Raw genomic sequence first — 15,310 nt, forward strand, 5'->3', positions numbered from 1 at the left:
ACACTTGGATTTGCTCTGGTTTTCATTAGGGCTTGGTTTCAGTTTTAGGGCAGGGTATGAGAAAAACACTAATAGCATTGGGCAGGTGGAGATCAATGTTTGCCAGAGCATCTTCTACAGACTGCAGTTGTGCACTAAAACTTAAATTAATACTGTAAGTTGTTTGGGCTAGGCATCTTTCAACAGACTTCACGCCTTTTTAAGAGTTATCCAGGCAGCTTTTCTGTTTTGAATGGACTTCAATGAACGCTCAGATTCTCTCATGCTGTCTCTCTCTCTCTCTAACACACACACACACACACACACACACACCACAAAACAGGTATGTGATTAGGAACAGGACTACCATAGATGTAATCATTAGATGGGTCAGATATTACTGAAAGACATTGTCAGATATTATTAGATGGATCAGATATTACTGAAAGACATTGTCAGATATTATTAGATGTTTGTAATAATTTCATTAGATACCACAGGCCGAATAGAACCTTCTACAAGTGCAGCTGAAAAGAAAATCGAAAAATGTTGTTTTTTAAACACATTTTGTAAGGTATTTATGAGTGTGAGTATTAGAATACACACGGGACAAATTCCAAAATTGTTTCGACAATTCTTTTTTGAGTTTCTTAAGTTACATCCCATGGCAATATAAGTAGAATTGCATGAAAATAGTATCTTCTCTAATGCCAAATATTATAATAAGCAAAAATATAGAAAAGTAGCTGTAATGTTAGCTACATATTTAATCACGTAATATGTTATATTTAATTAATAGGGCAGGAGTGGAATATGACCAGTCCGGTACCGCCTAATACCAGTTGTAACCCTAATCCTAATTTTAAATTCCACCCTAAATTTAACACTGAAGCCAAAAATATATATACAATATATAAAACTGGGAAAGGTAATCCTGTTCCCATTAATCACATTTTCTGATGTAACCAAAATTTGAGGACATTCTTGTTGCCTTTATATAGTATGTCAGAAATACACAGACAAAATAACCTTTATATTAAAATAATACCTTGCAAGGGAGCCATTCGAACGATTAAACAATAAGTTACACATAAGCAATGCACCAGAAAATTACAATTATGCTGGTGTATGACTGAATACTGAGATGCTGAAGTAATTCAAGTAAATCTTTTTTAATTTTCGAAACAACCAATTATTCACGCACGCATGGCTACTCGTCTTGCCCGCAAGCGATACATTACAGTCGACAGTTCCCGTTTTGACCGGCGCGTGGAGGCCGTTCCCCAATCTCCCGGTGGATCAAATTTGCTCCCTGCACTAGTCTGGGAACAAACGTCGAAACAGAGGGAGAAAGATTAAACAGGTGGTCAGAAACAAACAGCTAACAATGTCGTTCCTGGAGAGATGGTGAAAGATGTTTCGTTCGTATCTCTTTTTAAAGATATAAGTTTCAAGAACCAAAGAAAATTCATGTTTCGGCTGCCTTTCAAAGGGAGAATTTATCCTCGGTTTTCCTCCGAATCAGCACAACATCTATCGGATATTAAACTATGAAAGTGACGGTGTGTTTTGGAAGGACTAGGGTGGTGGTACCGTGCGGAGATGGAAATATTAAAGTACATACTCTCATCCAGCAAGCCGTTATGAGATACAAAAAAGCCATTGCAAAGGTAGGTCGCTGTTACTTTGTATCACACGTTTGTTTTTGGTGTTCCACAGCATTATCACTGGAAACAATGTTACAATGCCTCAAGTGAGGCTCCGGGCAAATAATGGCGCAAATTTGTAACCGCTATTAAAATAAAATATTTATTATTACTGTCTTTTTTTTTTTATCCAGACTTTTAACAAATTCATTTCCATATGATAAGCATATTTTCAAGTTTATCCGAGGGGATGTTGTTGATGTATCGCCATAACTGATCAAGTCCTCCTGTGCAAACCCATGGAAACTTCTTTTGGGACTTTACCCTTTCCATGCCAAGATGCGTATAAAAAAATAGCACATAACGCTAACTTCTGTATTTAACTACATGGCTAGGAAATACGATACAAACCCATTTGGTACAGATGTAAGATAATACTAGTGCTGAATGGCTAGCTAGCTAACAATCCAAGATTCGATTCCATGAAAGTAGTTAGCTAGATGCCTGCTAGCTAGCACCAGCAAGCTGCTGTGCTTTAGATGTTTAATTTGGGATGGCGTCGCTAGATATATCCCCCCATAACATTTCGTATCTATTTTGTTCTGATTTGACTTTATTCGTCTGCAAATATTGTCAAAACTACAGTTTATTTGGCACTCGAGTTTCTTTGTTCTCTTGCTAATTAGCCTATTATGGTGTTGGGATAGCTAGCTAGTTAAGATGTACGTTGCTAAGTATCAGTAAAAAAAAAAAAAGAGTTTCAAACAAAGACTGCCGCTCACAACTCAGACTAAAATCAGACTTCTATAATGATGCATGTGTAACTTCAGAATGTTTCTCAGCTTGGCTCGTTCGCATTCTGTCTCATGTTTGAACTGGAAGTGGAAGATTCTTGGTGATCCGCAAGTTTCCGAGTGCAGGCCCTGGAGGATAGAGTGAGAAATTGCAGGTGGCCTGACTAGAAAATAGTTAAATAAGAATATGATAATGGTTTACATTTGGACAAAACATGCAATTACAAAATTCCAATATTTATATTTCAATATGTCACAAACCCCAGAGATGAATTATTGCAGTACAAGTCAAAACTGATGTGGTGTCATACCAATTGTATGGTTTCATGCCACTGCTATTAGCCAATCAGTATTCAGGATTTAAACCACCCGTTAAATGTTAAAAGTAAATTATTGCAAAGCGTATTTATTATTATTCTAAAGAGCTCCACCTTTAATCAAGACCTCATTTCCTTTTAGGGAAACTATTTCGTAAAATACTTTACCTTTCTGAAGTATTTTGTTACCAACTTTATTGGCCTGTATTTCAGGCTGGGCGGTTACGAATGTAAAACAAAAAACCTATGTTTAAACATGCCATGCATTTCAAATGCATGCAACAACATTTTGCCCAGCTCTTACTGTTAGGCCTTTGCAGTTGAGAGCAGGGTAACCGGTTTCATTTGACTGCCCAGTTTTGGGGATGCACAGTTTTTGGGCCAGGCTATGATTCACGTCTGCAATTTCCCCTCTCAGAAGATGAGACAAGCAAAACCAGGGTTTTTGCATGTGGATACAGAGCACAGGATCATATCGCGTTATAGGCTACTTAAGATGTCTGTCAAGAGGCCAGTGTGATTACATTGATATATTGGATCTATGTTTGAAAGACCATGATGATGCTTCCATGAATAAGTCATAGATGGCCCCGCTTCATCTTCGTGTGGGGGAGCAGTGTCATTTGTTTTAATGCTAGTAACTTTGATGAGACAGTGCATGTCCTTTCAATTATTCAGCAAAGTCTGTGTGTGACAGTGAATGGCTGGAGAATGGTGGGCCTGTACCTATCTTTAGACTGACTGGTGTAGAGCTATGATATGAAGAACACAAATCCATATTGAGACACATTCCCTGAATGAATGCAAAAATTATACACTAACATATTTCATTTAAATTTTCAATGGTTTAGTATAGGCTCAATATCTGCAAAATGAAAGTGATAAGTGGTCAGAGTTGATACTCTATCTGGTGAACTTAAATGTCACTTAAAAAAAGAAAAAAAGAAAACGTATCTGTAGTTTTGTGGTGGCAGGGCCATGTTATAGAAGTGACCGGACATTTCTTGAGACTTGGCTTGTTTTTTTAGTAAGATATCCCAGCAGCAATAGAATTCCTCATGTTTGTCTTTGCTATTACACGGGTGGGTATAAAAAGTGCCCAGATGCCTCCTGGAAGTGTTTGTTTGAATGGCTCCATGTTACCTTGGAAGGTGACATGCAACAATTGACCTTTTCAGCGGTTAACAACTTATATATCTAAATAAAACAATTGTAGCAGAAAAATAAGTCAATTATGTGATTGATAAATTACCTTAGAGAGTGTTTGTCTGTGAGGTTCCTATGTATTGGATGAAGATCTTGTGCTCTCCCATAAGACCAATAATGAAAGCATTTTTTTTTTCTTTTTCTGGCTGACCCGCTTGGGATTTGCAAAAACATGATAATAGCATTTATACTAGCCTAACTAAGAGGCGGACCTGGCGGCATGGAGCAAAACGTGTGGAAATACTGGCCTGGAAATGAGCCCCAAAATCAAACGCTCATTATGTATGCATTGTGCTTTGATCTTGAAATCCCAGAACTCCCTGGAAAACAATCTAAAAAAAGAAACCCTCTTTGGTCGTTTAGGCGTTTTCCCCACCCAGACCATTTTAGTTGGGTTCTGAAGCAGATGGTTGTCAAGAGACTGTCAAAAACCCTCTTTGTTCTTATATCTTGTGTTAAGATCACAGCTTAAGTCAACCAGACACCGTTTGCATCCCAAATTATGATTGCTTCCCTTTATAGTGCCCTGCTTTGTAAGCAAGGCTTAATAGGTCCCCATTCACCCTGGTCAGATGTAGTGCACTAAATAGGGACCACGTTGCAGTTTTGAGCACAAGCGTAATGGCCCTCCTGCACCAGTCCACTGCCTAGCACCCTGTCTGGAAACATCCACTTTTGTTACTGTGGAATGCATCTTGCTGGAACGAACAACACTGCCGTGTTTTTATCTATTTTTGTATTTTTTTTAATATCATATAGTGTTTAATTTTCAAAGTAGCCATACTTTGCCTTAAAGACAGCTTTGCACACCCTTTGCATTCTCTCAACCATCTTCATCAGGTGGTCAGCTGGAGTGCATTTCAGTTAAGTGTATTTGGGGAATTTCTTCTTAATGCATTTGAGCCAATCAGTTGTGTTGTGACAAGGTAGGGCTGGTACACAAAAGACCATCATTATCTGTACTGTAAAGGGCCATATTATGTCAACAACAGCTCAAATAATAAGAGATCATTATTATTTTAGGACATGAAGGTCAGTCAATCTGGAAAATGTCACAAATGCCATCAAGTTCTATAATTATACTGGCTCTCATGAGGACCACCATCCCTCTGCGGCAGAGGATACGTTCATTACAATTACTCGCCTCAGAAATTGGCTTCAAACTGCATCACAGATTGTAGCCCAAATAAATGTTTTGGATGTTTCAAATAAAAGACACATCTCAACATCAACTGTTCAGAGGAGACTGAGTGAATCTGGCCTTCATGGTCGGATTTCTGCAAAGAAGGGTATCAATAAGAAAAGACTGGCTTGGGCCACGAAACAAGAAAGATTGGAAATCTATCCTTTGGTTTGATGAGTCCAAATGTAACATTTTTGGTTCAGACTGCAATGTTTGTGCGACAGATTGTGCGAAGGGTTGATCCCTGCATGTGTGGTTCCTACCTTGAAACATGGAGGGGGTGTGGTGTTCTGGTGGTGCTTTGCTGGTTGCATTTGGTGATTTATTTAGAATTCAAGGCGCGTTTAACCAGCATGGTTGCAGCAGCATTCTGCAGTGATACGCCATCCTATATGGTTAGTGGACAATTTGTTTTTCAACAGGACAATTACCCAAAACACCTCCAGCCTGAGTAAGGGCAAATTCAGCAAGGAGTGTGATGGTGCCGCATCAGATGACCTGGCCTCCACAATCACCAAACCTCAATCCCATAGAAATGATTTGGGATGAGGCCAGCAAGTACTCAGAATATGTAGGATCTCCAGTCACCTGGAAAACCATTCCAGAGGCTGCAGCCTGGACCTATGGATTTGAACACATGCTGCATGCAGCAATACAGAAGCTGCAGCCCAGACCTATGGACCGTATTCTGTTGTTTTTTTTAACTAATTTCTTGCTCGTGTCTAAATGGCACCCTGTTCCCTTTTAATTGTGGACTACTTTCTGATTTGCATAATATTCAAGAGGGATGGACAGTGAGAGAGCTATTGCTTTTTATGGGATGACACAAGTTAGTAAGGTGTGTGGTGATGTCAGAGGTGTACATTTTAAAACTTGCAGTGTATATATTACATTTTTTTCATAGATTAGCAACCCAGTTTTTCTAGATTTCTTTTAGACATGATCTACAATTACATTTCATATGTTTCAGTAAGCAACTTCTGTGTGTTGGAAATATGTGGGCCTACCCAGGCAACAGAATGGTATTGGTGTATATTGGAGGTCAAAAATATGAATGCCAGTAGGATGCTGATTGGCCGGCTCTTGGCTTGTTAATTTCCCAGGAGTCTTACATCTTTTTCCAAAGCTTTCAACTGATCCGTTTGTGATGAAGAGTTAGTTTTTTTCGCTCGTCATGCCTTCATCCAAAGAGTGTAGTCAACAACATAATTCTGTTGAAAGTTAACCCAATTATTGGATAGTAACATTCTGTTAACAGAATATTACTAGGCAACTACTGCAACCATGAAAAGAGATGGGATCCATTTTTATAGTGTAACTGCCTTAAATCTGTGTGGAGCCTGTGGCATGTGAGAAGTGATTCTCTGGTCATTTGCAAGGTGCAGTGGATTCGAAATGCAGGTTACAGCACTGCAGTGCCTATGGGATGTCCTATGATACGGCTGTTCCAATCAACGTTCAACCAGACTGTCAAAGGCATTGTTGTCTTAACACTCTACACAATACATGCACGAGTCAGACCTTGCTCAGTTGTGCCCATACAAGGTCCCCAGCTCTGGTGCCATTTTATTTGTGTTATCGTTCGACTCCCAATGCCACGGAGTTGGCAAAGTACGTGATGGGCAAAAGCATCGGGCCAACGACTGAATTGTAGCTGGTTTTTATCTCTGAACGGTCAAGAAAAAAAATGACTATCTGCCTTTGAGCAAGGCACTTGCATAATGGTAAATGGGTGAATTGGGTGAAATAAAAAGCCAAATGAACATGCGCGGAGAGGCCCTTTGGTCCTCTTGTTACAGTGCTGTGTGCTTGGTCTCCTGCTGGATTAAATGCTTGTGCGATCATCTGTGGTGATCCCCGGGGGCAAGCACCAAACAGATTCCCCCTCCCAATCTAGTCCACTACGTTTGGCCAGACCCCTATGGGCCTTGGTCAAAAGTAGTGCACTGAAAAGGCAATGGCATTTGGGCCACTTGCCTTGCTTACTGTGGAGTGTGTCACTGATGCATGTTTTTGGCAAGGCGCTTGAATAGTTTCTTCTCTCCCACAATGAAATTATGTTTGTGAAGAGCTATTGGTTGTCTCTATGCAATCCATAATGTTAGTGCCAGCTTTGTGGTTAACAGGCAGTGTAATGTGAAGGGCATTCTGAATAGCATAGTCATGGTTCGTACCCATTTCCACCCAGTTCCAGCTGTGTGCAGGGGACTTTCCTTTGTCCAAAACCACATGTTGACACATTAATAAAAGAGGCCACCCATGCCTCAGTCAGCTCTCCCTGAAGGAGACCGAACACAGTGTATAGACATGAGTAAACTGGCCGCAGCTGTTGAGGGTCCTGTCACAAATGCCACCCTGTTCTCTACAAAATGCGCTCCTTTTCACATGGGCCTGCCTCCTAATTCAGAGGGAGATATCATCATATCATTTGTACTAGTGTGGCATGAGTCAGAGCCGGCCTTTAATGAGGCCTGCTCCAAAAAGGTGTCCTGTCCGCTCTAAGTTCCAATCGAAAGAATCAGCTGAAAATGTTGTTCAACTTTTGGCACGTTCTCCCCCCCCGATCTACGTCCCATCATGGCGGGAGAACATTTATCATGAAATGTGTAACCAACGATGGGCAAAGGTCATGGTACCGGATGCTAACCCTGTGGTGCTCCAAGGTTCAGGGGAGGGCATCCTCAAGGGCAACGCCTCCCAGAACTAACGGGAAGCTACATCATAACACTTCATAACATGACCAGAGCGTTTAAGTGGTTTACAGAGTGCTATGCAAACAGATTACTTGCAACCTGGCAGAGGTCCAGTCAGCTTGAGCATTGGCACTACCCATGGCCGCTGTGCGGGAATTAAGCCTGCTTATATGGCCACATATGGTCCCATGGGGTGCTCCTGGGAAACGGAACCAGCCATTGATTGGCATGCCTCTTCACGTGTGCTCCTAGACTGTGTCCAGACTAGGCACCAGCAGTGGCTGTGGTTCCATTGGTTCCATTTCATGTATTAGAACGAGCCGTTCGCCTCTTACCAGCTGCCACTAACGGACATTTTATTACACTTTGACGTGTCGTGATTCAGGCAAGGCCAAGTTTTCGGGTTTAAGTCAGATTTTTGCCGCTGCCAAAAAGCTCTGGGTTTAGGTCTTCCATAAACTGAGGAAGGAGCTAAATGTAAACTTCTGAAAGTGAGTGAGGCAGCCATTTTATTTTTGGAGCTATTGCGTTATCCCCTACATGCTTTGCTCTCTGAGTTAATGCCTTTGACCACCTTTGTCTGCACAACTTTCTTCCACAAGGTTGGGGGCTCAGCCTAGTTTATTTATCAAAATGTTTCTTCAGCAGCAGAAACAGAAGTGTGTTTGTGGAAAGCCGTGGGGGACGTTGCAGAAGCTGGCTGTCTGTTTGGCTGAACCCTGGCACTCAGAATATGGCCATTGTAGAAGCTGAAGCAACTCTCAACCTTGGATTCCTGTTGGGGTCAGTTAGTTTCCTTGCCAAACTAACAATACGGTTTTCTCCCCTTAGTGTTTGTCATTCTCTATCAACAATCAATGTCTAGGAATTACTATTAGTTTTGGAGCTGGTCTTTATCTGGCTGTTATGATGGAATGCTGCCTCAATCAAGGTTGAATTTGAAGAAGGATCTTTCTGGTTTAGGCTTATTTTTCTTTTTTTAAGTAAAATATGACTTCAAGCTCAAAAGAAGAAATGTAGGCATTCTGGATCCCTCTTCAGTAATAGAAATACATTATTTATCTGTTAAAGGGGAAATGTGCAAGTGTTAAATATGTTCAGTTGATTCTCTACTAACCCTTAAATCCTCACAGGTCACTGCTGTAAATAATGTGTTCTTGGCATACTCACCTGGAAAAATGATGGTTCAAATGTGCATCATGGAATATTAAATGTTGTTTTAACTTGTGGATTCTGTGATTATGTCTATTTCCTAATTGCTGATTTGATAGGGTCATTTTAACCAGTCTGCATGGAAAGTAGTTTGCGATGCAGCACTTCTTCTGTCAGCTCCAGATCCACGATTAAGTTATTATTCTCAGAAGCACATCTCTGTGGGAAGACTGGCCTGTGAGCTCCCCAGAACCGAACACTCACGGAAATGTCAAGGCCTGTGTGCGAACCGCAGAGGACAGAGAGCGGATTGTCTCCGAGGAATGCTTGTCCAGTGAATCAGTGTCTCACCACTGCTCTAATGTACTGCCCGAATCTCTCCACTCCTCCCAGAAACTCAACGACTCCTGATAATTCGATTTGTTTCCATTAAAGACCCTTCACATGCTGACATCTTTATTTTTGCTTCATTCAGGCTAGTGCCTTTTTTTGGTTGAGCTGTGCCATTTTTCGGTTGGCTAGGCTTTTGATAATTTTCCATGAGCTGTTTAACCCAAGGTTGTCTGTGTCATGTGAAATGTAGCGGTTTAGTGGTACAAGAACTCTGTGACCAATTTACTAGGCACACCTGCTCATTAACACATAGTCTAATGGCAGATCACGTGGATATGCAAAGGCCACAGATATAACAACACTTCACTACGGTGTGTAAAAGGGCATCTCTGAATGCCCAATGTATCCAACCTGCGAGTGGATGGGCTTCCGCACCAGAACTACCTCACCAGTACATAGGGATTCTTCCAGCAGAACATCACCCATGTCACAAAGCACACATCATCACAAGCTGGTTCTACCAACATGGCCGTGACTTCAGTTTACTCAAAAAGCTTGCCCAGTACCAACATCTCAACACAATAGAGCTCCTTTGGGATGAGGTGGAATGGGAGCTTCACAGTATGCATGTGTGGCAGAAAATTAAGCAGGTACTGTGAGATGTCGCAACCTGGACTCATTAGAAGACATAGACTATCTAACGTAAATCTTTGACAGCGAATTCAAGATATATTCCGTAAATTGAAGTAACGTTAGAGTAATAATCCTGAAAAAATAGCAATTCTCAGAACGTTTCTAACCTGCATTCTTTGGTTCCACAGACTGGTGCATTAACCAGTGCTCCAAATAGGAAAATCCTGTCAGGGGTGGCGAGTAGTGGCGTTACAAGATCAATATGTTACAATGGGTTTTCCCAAACCTTAACCCCAGTGCTGTGATACCTAACGTAAACAGTAACGTTGAAATGCATTTATTACATACTGTAGTGACCTTGGTAAGGCCATTACTCGTCCCCCCTAATCCCTAGTCCCTGTATGGAGCAGTTGGTCGGACACTCCTCTTCTGAGCTGTACGTTGCCAGTTTGAAACATGGCTTGGAAGTTTTGGGCAAAATCGTACTGTGAAATGTTTTAGTAGTGTTTGTAACGTGATATTTTAGCCAATAAGTAATGCATTATATGTTTTAGGAGTGCATTTGTAATGTAACATACAAAATTGGGTGCCATGGATTTATGTAAAATAGTCTGCATATCCCAATGAGTACCTAATAAAGTGGCTATTAACTAGTGATGCAAGTGGGCTATACCCGTCTGTATCTAACAACCATAAAACTGTGCTCCAGCATTTAATACAAATCAGTGTATATCTTGTGATTTTAATTATCAGTGTTTAATTTGTAATATTTTCATTATGATGGTTAACTGTAAGTGCCTTGGATAAGAGCGTCTGCTAAATGACTAAAATGTCATAAACTGCTCCATATTCTCCACTCCATTTGACAAGACCCTGTGGGCTCCAGTCAAGGGTAGTGCACTCGATAGGGAACAGGATCCTTTTAGGTTTCAGACTCCAGCAGAGCCCACTCCTTGCTGACAGCTACTTGATTATTGGCCTTTTTGCAGAGCCGCAGACCTAGTCCCAAATGGCACCCTATTATCAACATTCCTATTTTGACCAAAGACGTAGAGGCTCTAGCAAATTTACATTTCAGGAAATGGGGTCCTATTTTAAAAGCAGCCACTGGGATTTGATATTTCAGTTCCCTGGCAAGACTGCAGACATTAAACCATAGCCTGTACCGCGGTCTGTCCAAAACCACAGAAATGCATGTTTATCTGCGGAACGGTTTTCGATGAAAGATTAATTTGGTGGGATTTTTGTTTTAATCTCCTATTTGCATCCCCCCCTCCACCCCCTCCCGCTGTCTTTCCAGTGTGTCACTGGAATATTCATTCTGTGAGAGCGCCTGAGCGCACCGCGAAATGCGGCCCGAGTTGCAATGCCGAGCTACCACCTGATTCACCTGGACCAAGAAGGCCTAATCGGTGTTATGTCGGCCTGCCAGGGTCATGGAAGGCGTCTGATGTACACAAGCCATGTCGCTCCTTGCCAGTACGTGTGGCTCCCCTGTCCCTGGTTGCCCTGGGATGGTATGGCATGCTGTGTGAGGCGTGTGCCGCTCTCTCGCCGTTTGACAAGATGATGTTAGCACGGGTCCGCTGCCCGCCGTACTGTGCTGCAGAGCTGCCAGGAAACCAGCTGTCTGCCGTGCTGCCCAAGAGCGTTTCTGCTCCCTCCCTGCTGCCAACTCTGTTTCTTGAAAACACTCCAGCTTCATTTTTGTCCTTAAATGGTGCTCCTGTAAACCTAGTGTCTATAGACATTCTGCACCACATTTTCAGATTGTTGTGTCAAGCATTTACTTATTTTTTCCCCCTACCTCATCTACACATCGGAAGATCTTCTTTGTTGTGCCAGAAAATTATTTTATAAAATACAATGTAAATATATCCTTTCAGGACGAATGAGCAAGTTATCACTGAGAGACATGCGAAATGCTAATGCCAACGTTGAGTGTTAGAGGTTTTTATGGCCAAGACTGGCCAAATTGTGCATCTGACAGAAAATAAGTCATTCGTTTTTGAATGACTTGTCTCTTGATATAAATGTATATTGAGGTTTTAGGGAATTTAATGTTATGTTTTTTCTCTTACTTACAAAATTAACCTTGTGTCCTTAATTCAGAAGAGACAATTTTATTTTTATTTTATTTTTTAATTAGCTGAGGGAGAACACATCTTCAAATGTAGCAACATCCTGAGTACAGTAGGTGTTGACTGCCTTGCTAAGGGGCAGAATGGCATAGTTTTCACCTGGCAGACTCAAGGATTCATTAGCAACCTTTTGGTTACTAGTCAGATGCTCTTACTGTTGGGCTATCTGCTGCCATGGGGGATAATGGAACTGTGGCAGCCCATCTCATCACCTAGTGACCGTCAGTGCTCTGACCTAGACAGAGGTGGTCAACATGGTGCAATGAAAGAGCGCCTAAGTGCCACACCACCTGGAAGGTCTCAAGGCCGTTGTCCTTGCGCACCGAGTTGTATGGTTGGTTTTACTTTGACGGCGTCTGTCTGGCCATGATTTTAAAGTGAAAAGGCAAGTCTCTGCCACCCCTGATTATCTTGTTTTTCTATTATAAAGCTCATTATTCGGGTGTTCGAAGTTGATGCTGTGGTAGAGAAGCAGGAGACAGATTGAGCATTGTAGCGAGAGCTCTCCCCGGTGTTTAGCATGCGCTGGCGTGCTCTTGACTAAGTGCTGAGGAAGTACTCTGTGCCAGCTGGGCGATGGGAGGCGTGGCCGTCAGCCCTAAGCCCTGGCCTGCACAAAGTGTGAACACAGAGTCCCACTGGCGCCCTGCTCCCTTTCACGGTGAACTTCTTCGACCGGCGGCCGTTAGAAAATAGGGTGCTACTTGGGCCTAAAGAGGTGTGGCCCTCAGCCTTGACCTGAGTGAGGTGCAAACGCTGCCGCCTGCCTCCCTGTCTACCTCTTTGCTTGTCAAAAGACAAGTTAATGACCTGTTGTGGCGTGCCTGCGGGAGCTCTTCAACCTCCCGTGGGCGGAACAAGGAGGCAGACTAACAAACACAGGGAAGAAGAGCTCGTTTGTGTGAAGTCAGCTTTCGCTTTTATCAGACTGTGATCTGAATATTGACTGCTTCAGTTGATGTTCCGCATGAAGCTGGGTTCGTTTTGTTGGCAATTCATCTGTGTTGTCAGTGGCTTGTAGGTGAATTCTGTCTGAAGCGGAACGTAGAGTGGAGATCTTAGACGTTAATCATTCAGCAAGGCTCATTTACATAAAATGATTGCCCAACTATATTGCTCTCAATGAGCGTTTATATTGGGACCCAGGATGGGTTTTAATTTACACCCTCAATTTGAGTCATTCCTAATATTATTACTTGCAGCATACAAGCCACAGACAGGGGTTAGAGCATCTGACAGAAACCAAAAGCTATCTAGATCGAATCCCATAGCTGTCGAGTTGAGACCTTTCTTTCTGCCCTGAGCTAAAAACTGCCAACAGTAAATGTCAACCAGTCACCAGATTTGGCCACACACCTCTCCAAATTGGGGGATATGTTAACAGTGGAAGTAACATTTTGGTTAATCCCTGGGTGCCGTTGATATCCTAAATGAATCCTATTCAATGATTGCACAATGTAATAGTTCACATTCGGTATATACGTGTTTCAATATAAAATACTTTAGATGAGCAAATGCTCTCACTTGTGGTTAGTGCCAATGTGATGTAGAATGCACTTGAGGTATGGGTTTGGCTTTTAGTTTCTCATTGTGATTTCCTCCTCGAAAGCCCTGTAGCTGCTCCTCCCGTCTGGAGCTCATAAAAAATATCTACTGTCAAGGTGAGGAGAAACGCCTCTGTTTCCCAGGGGCTCATTGAAGATTTTCTATAACAAAATAGCCCACGTTTTATTTTTACTAACAGACATGTTTGGGATTTACATTTTGAATGGACAAACACGGACTTGAGAGGCACACTGCCAAGGTGTCATCGGTCACCGTTTGACGGCTCCCCCGCCGCCACCCTGCCAGCTAAATGTTATCAGGGTGGCTGTTTGTGACAGGCTTTGTAAATGACATCAACTTAGGCCGCTCTGGGAACAGAAAATGTCTTGCTCGTGCCAAGGAACACAAGCAAGGGCCAGCCATCTTCTTAATCCGTCTTGCATTAAATACACCGCAAACAACGCTTTGTCTTGTTTTTTTTCACTCATACAATTTTTGCAAGGATTAAGACTCCAACCTAGGCTGGTTGGTGATTCGAAATAAGAAAGCACCTTGAACAATCCTCCCTTTTCAATCCTTTGACTGAGGTTATTCTGGACCAAGGCTACATTTGACATTGTGTGGTTTGTAATAGATGACTGAACCCTATGCTGTCCTGGTGCGTTTCACTCATACATTAGAATTATCCGGACTCCCTGTTCCCCCTCGCCGTCCTGCACTCTGCCCTCCACTCTCCTTCAGACTCAGACGCAAGGTAACATTTTCCACCGCTTGCTTGCCGAGAGCACTAAACGTCTTTGTCGGCTTCCCTTCCCTCTCAAACCTCTGAATCGGAACGATAACACACCTTTAGGCGTTCATCCGCGATACCGTACCCATAATGACCTCACGATTAAGACTCTCTGGAGACTTCTGGTCTTTACAGACCCACGTTATCTACATTTTATGTCACACACGCAAATGGAAGCTGATGCTATTATTGTCACTGTTATTTGCCCTTCCATCAAATTTTAGGCCCCACAATTACTGGCGAAGGGAAAGACCATTACTTTTCATGCTGAACCCTTTATGTTTGACCATGAAGGTTGCTGTCCCAACCTCTATTTGCAAGGTATAAGCTAATTCGCTGCTTTCGGCTGGCCTGATTCTAGTGTAGTGCACTACTTTTGAAAAGGGTGCCAATTGGGACAATGTTAGGAGGCACTCTATAATAGGTGGGGCTGTCTGTTGGAGTGTTCAGAAGCAGGTTTTAAATACCTTTCACAGAGCTTTGTGATATTGTAATGTATTCTGGGCATGGCCTGAGATGTTTCGAAGGACAGTTTTCTGTTTAAGGGATCAGCTTAGCGTAAAATAGTTTTGTTGAAAACTGCCTATTTTGTATTGATGTTAGTTAACCGATGGATTGGAGTGTGTAAAATGTTAACATAACTTTTTACTGTTTCCTGGGACAATGGCACTGACTTCAATTCAAGTGCCAATTCCCCACTTTCCACATGCTTTGTTGATGTAAACAAATCTTTCCTGTACCAAAGACGTCCTTTACATGTCAGTTGAATTTAAAGTGGTGGAACCGATTTTTAGGTGCCTAGTTTGTGGGCCTTTTGAGGGACAGAGCTGTAGATGGGGTGCAGTTGTCTGCAGAATGTGTGACCGCTGCCTGATGCATGCTAGCTCTCCCAGTGTTG

General features: G+C 42.2%; 1 protein-coding gene across 5 annotated transcripts in view; it reads left to right on the forward strand.

Moving 5' to 3' along the window:
- Positions 1–1,240: 1,240 nt before the first annotated feature.
- The window catches only part of pard3ab (par-3 family cell polarity regulator alpha, b), a 161,468-nt gene continuing 147,398 nt past the window's right edge, over positions 1,241–15,310 (forward strand). For all 5 annotated transcript variants that reach the window (XM_020045296.3, XM_029116649.2, XM_029116647.2 and 2 more), the window contains exon 1: positions 1,241–1,649. In XM_020045296.3, coding sequence (XP_019900855.3) covers positions 1,530–1,649 — 120 coding nt within the window. In that variant the 5' untranslated portion in view covers positions 1,241–1,529. The remainder of the gene's footprint in view (positions 1,650–15,310) is intronic.

This window comes from Esox lucius, chromosome 3 (assembly GCF_011004845.1).
Source record: "Esox lucius isolate fEsoLuc1 chromosome 3, fEsoLuc1.pri, whole genome shotgun sequence".
Classification (NCBI taxonomy): Eukaryota; Metazoa; Chordata; class Actinopteri; order Esociformes; family Esocidae; genus Esox; species Esox lucius.